The sequence below is a fragment of the Cyprinodon variegatus genome, unplaced genomic scaffold (assembly GCF_000732505.1).
Source record: "Cyprinodon variegatus isolate N-32 unplaced genomic scaffold, C_variegatus-1.0 Scaffold539, whole genome shotgun sequence".
Taxonomy (NCBI): domain Eukaryota; kingdom Metazoa; phylum Chordata; class Actinopteri; order Cyprinodontiformes; family Cyprinodontidae; genus Cyprinodon; species Cyprinodon variegatus.
Genome location: NW_015150992.1, coordinates 335,356 through 341,906, shown reverse-complemented (window position 1 = coordinate 341,906; position 6,551 = coordinate 335,356). Strand labels below are relative to the sequence as shown.

At 37.3% G+C, this 6,551-nt stretch overlaps 1 protein-coding gene across 1 annotated transcript; it reads left to right on the top strand.

The window, feature by feature from the left end:
• Positions 1-2,244: 2,244 nt before the first annotated feature.
• Positions 2,245-6,153, top strand: LOC107095355 (lysophosphatidic acid receptor 6-like). The gene has a single exon (XM_015391405.1). It carries the CDS (start codon positions 2,975-2,977, stop codon positions 4,022-4,024), a length of 1,050 nt encoding a protein of 349 aa, XP_015246891.1. The 5' UTR covers positions 2,245-2,974; the 3' UTR covers positions 4,025-6,153.
• The last annotated feature ends 398 nt before the right edge of the window (positions 6,154-6,551 follow it).

Below are 6,551 nucleotides of genomic sequence, written 5' to 3'. Positions count from 1 at the left end.
AGAAAGGCATTCTGGCCATAAAACACACTGTGTCTGTTAGTCTCTTTGATTCTCTGTGTGATTTTCCTTCATTTGTTTTGCCTGTTGTTGGTAACTATGAAGTCATGTTTATATCAGCCATAATAATCGCTTCATTTAGGGAAATATTACTTACACCAAAAAAAAAAAAAAAAACAGCTAGATTTAACCAACTTTTGCAACATTTTATTCAAATGTAAAACAAAAAAATATTAAACATTAAATTAATTATGTGTTTACACAAACAAAACTAAAGGCATGTTATCTGTTTGACAGAAGAACAATAACCCAGCAAGTCTACATGCAGTTTGTAGGTTTTAGTCTCTAACTTGGAAACAGGGAATTTGGGAGCTAAGATTTCTGTCAAGTTGTCTCTCTAGTTCCAACAAGTGTTCCTCCCTTATGGGCTACTTCACTAACAACTGACGTCCTTAAGGCTTTACCAACTGCCAAAAAGACTTTCTGCAAAGGGAAACCTTGAATGCAACTTTTGAGATGAGTGGGAACAACCGTTACCCAGAACAGAGAAGGCCTTCTGTGTTTCTTTCTGTCACATCCCTTGTGTTCCCAGGAAAACAGAAAGCTGTTCTCCTTTGGCAGAACTGCAGCCCACACAGGCTGTAAAGACTACCCCCAACAGACCTGCAGAGGCAGTCACCTCAGGCACTTCCAGTGTTTTCAGAGACCTTCTGACGTTCTGTTGACCTTCCGTCCTTATCAGGGGCTCAGCAGATTCTATCAGCCTCTGTCACGCCGCACAGCCGGCCCACTACATATGTTTGCATGTGCTGGCGGAAGACAGGGTTCACAAATCATATGTAAAAGTAGAACAGCATCAGAGTAACAGCAAGAGTCTAACAGGCTTACGAAAACAAAAGAAAAAAAGTTGAAAATGCTAATTAATCAGCAGTGTTTAAAGATACTTGTTAGATTTGTTCACGTGAAAACACTTGAGTGTTTTGTTCTTGTCCCCTTTATTCCTGCTTGTTGCTACATTTTATGATAATGCTTGAAGATATCCGAAATAGAAAATAACTTATAAAACAGGAAGGATGGCAGACTGCAGAACAGGACAGACATGGTAAAAAGTTGGTTTGCATCAAAAAGGCACTGAAAAGTGAGTGTTTAAAAAAATGTACTATCTACCCTGTAAATCTACTAGATTGTGAGGCTTCCTACAGGGGAATCCACAGATATGCTATCTTACCAGGTGAATCGGAAACTTAAGATTTTGTTTTCATTAAATCTTTTTTTATTTTTTTATTTGGGCTTATATTTAGACTGGTACTGAAAAACTAAGTGTTTCCGATGTTTTTAAGTTTTCAAGCAGATACCAGAATGTCAGGAGAGAGGCCAACTACTGGTTTAAACTATTAAAAAAAACTCAATTCCTCCACTGTACTTAAAAACATAATGTTTTATTGAAAGACAAGAAATCTCAAAGAATGATACTTCCATTACCATGTTTTAATGCAAATAGGATATATTTATTTCGCCTAATAATTTAATTTCAAACAGAATCATCAGCCAAACATTAAGGTTTTGTTTAATTGTATCATGACATACCGTCTCTTAAGTTTTAAGATTTTCATCAGATCTGAATAATAAACATAGAAAGATATTGTCAAATGAGGCCAAAATGTAACTTTTCCACAAATCCTTTCTGGGCAGAAAACTCACACAGCAAGCACACAACTTGTTAAATAATGCAAAAGACTTGAGGCAGGAGCAGATGTGTATAGTTCATTAGAACAATTCAAAGATTTAAATCATGGTATATTATTGATTTTTTTGGCCAATTTATGAAAATACTTAAACATTTTAGTTGATGAGCTTTCCATACAATCTTACAGACCGTAAGTTGAGCGCCTGGATGGGGATACTTTGCAGCAAAAGGTGATTCTGCACAGTATTGGGTCTTAAAACTGACAAATTAAATGAAAATATTTTATTTACAAGATATGTTGAAAACAAAGCTTTATTTTCTCCCCATTTCACATTGCTGAGCTTCTTTGAGTCTCCCTGCCACAAAGAAATCTCCACAATACAAATTAAGTTCAAGGGGTTTGAATACTTTATCACAGTGCTACCCACAAATGAAAAGCACTTCAGTAAACTCCCTCTGAGTGCAGTGTTGTTCTTTGCTGCTCATGACTGATTCTTCAACTAACAGACAAAGGGAATGGGAGGAGCTGCATGCAGGCAGTGGGAGTGACTTCATGCAACCGCTCACTCTCTACCACTCTAAAGTGCATAAACTGTCTGTGATACCGGCACAAAGGAGCTGGGAAATCCTGACTGAGATGATAGAAAGCCTTCGAGACGTTCCAGAGGAAGAGTTTGAGACACAAGTTTCTTAAGAGGAAGGAGAAAGAAGAAGGACGAGATCATCCACTCAGAATATTAAAGACATCCACCTCATTACAAAGACAAAGAACAAGGGCATCCAGCCAAACCTGAGTTCTGCTGTTGGAAGGAAACATGCTGCTATATGGCGTGGACCCTGGAAGACATGGGGATCTTGTGACAACTTTGCTCCTTTGGAGGTGAAACAACTTATAAAGAGTTTGGACAAAAGGACAGGATCTTATCATAAGGAAACCCCTCCTCAGGATTTGAATGAGGGTAGGCCAACACCTTATGCCAAAAATGGACCATATGGGTGAGAAGGATATTTGTTTTACTGAATTATCTGAGTGAGTCAAACTGAGTCCGTATCTGGTGGGCTGTAGCCTGGAGAGAGTGCCTGAGCAGGGGGAGGGGAAGAAGCTTCAGCTTGAATCTGTCCTCTGGGAGGATTCTTTTCAGTCTTCATCAACCCCCAAAGTAAGAAGAGGAAAGTTAATCAAATTTGCAATGTCCAACTCAGAGGACCTGTTAGTGCTGATGGCCTGACTGCCTGGTTGTGTGGGACTGGTTTCTGGTTTTCATTCATGGACAGTTGCTTTGTTTCATAATGAATAACACTACCGACATGGACAATTCAAGCTGCAGCAAGAATGACATGTTCAAATACCCCCTGTACAGCACAGTCTTCAGCATTGTGTTTGTAGTCGGACTCATCACCAATGTTGTTGCCTTTTATATATTCACATGCTCTCTAAAAGTGAGGAATGAGACCACCACCTACATGATGAACTTGGTGGTGTCGGACTTGCTGTTTGTCTTCACACTGCCGCTGAGGGTCTTTTACTTCATAAATAAGAACTGGCCCTTTGGGGGGACTCTCTGCCAGATCTCAGTCTCGCTCTTCTACACCAACATGTACGGCAGCATGCTCTTCCTCACATGCATCAGCGTGGACCGCTTTCTGGCCATCGTGTACCCTTTTCGCTCGAGGATGCTCAGGACCAAACGCAATGCCAAGATAGTGTGCGTTGCCGTATGGGTGCTGGTGCTTTCGGGTAGCCTCCCCACTGGGTTTTTGCTGAATAGCATCACAACAGACGAAAAAAGCACTTTCTGCTTTGAGAACTTTTCATCCAAAACATGGAAATCCCACTTGTCCAAAGTGGTGATATTTATAGAGACAGTTGGCTTCCTCATTCCTCTTTTACTTAATGTTTGTTGCTCCATAATGGTTTTACAGACGCTGCGGCGCCCTCAGACCGTCAGTCGTGGGGGAAAGGTGAACAAAACGAAGGTCCTGCGGATGATAATCGTGCACCTGTTCATTTTTTGCTTTTGCTTTATTCCCTATAACGTGAACTTGGTGTTTTATGCACTGGTCCGCACAAAAAACTTAAAAGGATGCTATGTTGAATCGGTAGTTCGAACAATCTACCCAATAGCCCTTTGCATTGCTGTGTTTAACTGCTGCTTTGATCCCATCGTGTACTACTTCACCTCAGAGACCATCCAGAACTCCATCAAGAGGAAGTCCCAGGCCTCCCGCTCGTTTGATGTCAAATTCTCAGAGGCCCTCCAGTCAGATAGCGCCTCCAATTTGCAATGCAGCCTAAGGAACCTGAAAGCTAAGGTCTTCCACAACGAATCTTCTGTATGAAATTTCTCAGTGAGTTTTCTTTTGGAGAGCTTTTCCTAATTTGGACTTCATCTCAGGGCAAAAGCTCCCAACTATGGATTTAACAGCGTCTGCTTTGCAGTATTACCACTTACCACTTCACCCTCTGCTCACATGTGAGGATTTGTTACGACTACTTACACATTTCTGTTTCCTGTGGATTAGAGTGTAATTGTGTTTAACACAGTCACTCAGCCAGTGATGCATAATGGGATATGATCACTAAACTGCAGCATGGTTATACTGTATTTACATATTATTGGACCTGTGTATCTGTATATATGTAAAGTAAGTTGTGTTGCCAACTTTAGAGTATTATCTATTAAGTTAATATAAAGTTATTTCAAGGTCTAGATATGTATGTACGAGGCTCTTTGTTGATATGATATAAAAAATTTATTCTGTAATTCACTTTTGAGAGTGTGTGTTTTTTCACTAGTTGTGAATAACAGAATATAAGGGTGTCTTTTGGTTTTTAATGTTCTGGGAACATTTCGTTGTCGTTGCATTACTGAGCTTTAAATGCACTGATATACTTCCTCATACTGCATTCACACCATTATCATGAATAAAAGTCATGTGCTGAGTAATGCAAAAAAAAAAACATGCATCTTGAAAGTTTTTGTTTTAAATTAAAAAAGGGGATTTTCAGTTTACTGTTTTGGTTGAACACAAAGAGGTTATTATTATTATTTAAGTGTTATTTGAATAGACTAAGAAATCCATGTGATGTTTAAATTTTTTTTAAAAGAGTACAGTTACTTTAGACTCTAAGGAGCTTTCAAAATGTCCATCTTGACCAAACAAAGTAAAGAAGTGAAAGCTTAAAGTTGTAGTTTCTTGAAATGGACGTTAACTCTATGACAGCTAAATATATAATTTTGGATACACATATTTCTGGTGTCTCTATAACAACGTATTTTCTAAAAAGCTTTCTATAAAATCCAATATCTCTCTTCTAATTTCAAGATGACTAATCCTAATTCAGCACTGCAGTTTATATAAAGTACAAGCTTCCATATTTGAACTGGTTACAATATTTATAAAAGACTCAACAGTCATGCAACAAATATTCACAAAACTAATTTAATTGTAGTGAAAATTACTAATGTCTTAAATGTGCACATTATTCTGATGCATGAATGGCTGTAAGATAAATTATGACACAGTTGAAAAGTTCAGGAACAATTCAAAAAAATATATCTAAACTTTTATTATTTTCTCTTGCATAAGCGCAAAAGGTATAGGAGCTGATCTGTTTTTTTTCTTTTTCCTACATGAGTTGGAGAAACTAGAAGTAGGAATGTGTTTCACTTCTGCTGGTGATGAATCCAATAGAGGAGATGAATACTTGATTGTACTTTACTGACGTCTACATGCTGTCCACACATACCAGCCATAGAAACACTGATAGATTTGCTTCTCTGGTGCCTAAACTACATTGTAAGTGGGATAAATCATCCTTTTAGACATTTAAAGTGTAGTTGATCAGTTTTTAAGCAAGGTGGTGTCTGAAGCTTGGCTGGAATTTTTTTTTTATCTTCTTGTAACACTTTGTCTTCCTTTCCCTCACAAGGACATTTTGTTTTTGATTTCAACAGTGGAGGCCCCACGCCTCCACCAGACTGGTACAATCTGTACAGCCCCACAATCAATCAGAGAGACTCTGTTTTTGAAAGCATGTTTATTTTTAACAAGGGATAATAATCTGAAAATACGGTTCCAGATAAAAAGCAATTGGAAAAAACTAGTTGTTTTCTATGCTTTTGTGATTTTTGTGTTGGACTGGATAAGCACAAACTTCTGGTGAAGTGCATAAAGTGGCAACAGATGGATCAGGGTTTGGATTGAAGCTATGAAAAGGCAGCCCAAGGCAGAAGCAACCCATGCAAAGTAAAGGATTTTGGATATTTAAATCATGAAAAACTGAACTCTGTGGTTTAGTTTGTTTGAAAATGGTAACTGACTAAAAAAAATGTAACTACTTTGAAATGTGTAAGTTTGAAATGTTCTCATATTAAAAGCCTAATGGGACTAACGAGTGTAACAGTTGTCCTGGTTAAGGAATCTCTACATATTTTGACAGTTATGTCAACGACCACTTAATAAAAACAAAGTTTATTTTCCAAAAATTTGGTTTCTCGATTTGAATCACATAAATACATGAGACATCCATTGTAATACAACTATGATATAAATAGCATATACTTTAAGAGAAAATAAATTGAAACTCACCCCTAAGATACATATTAAAAGCAAATAAGATTAAAGTTATAGGACTCTGACAGGGACTTATTTAGAAAATTATCTAAATTTGTATGTTTTTTTCTGTAACAGTTTAAAAACAACTTTGCATAGCATGAAAATTCGACTTTTTACTTTTCTATCCTTTATGAGCTTTGATGCACAACATTAAACTATGTATTTTTACTAAAACTGATATAAAAAAAAAAAATTTAAAAAAATCCACCAAAAATGTTTTATTTGAAATGCCTATTTGGTATTTCAA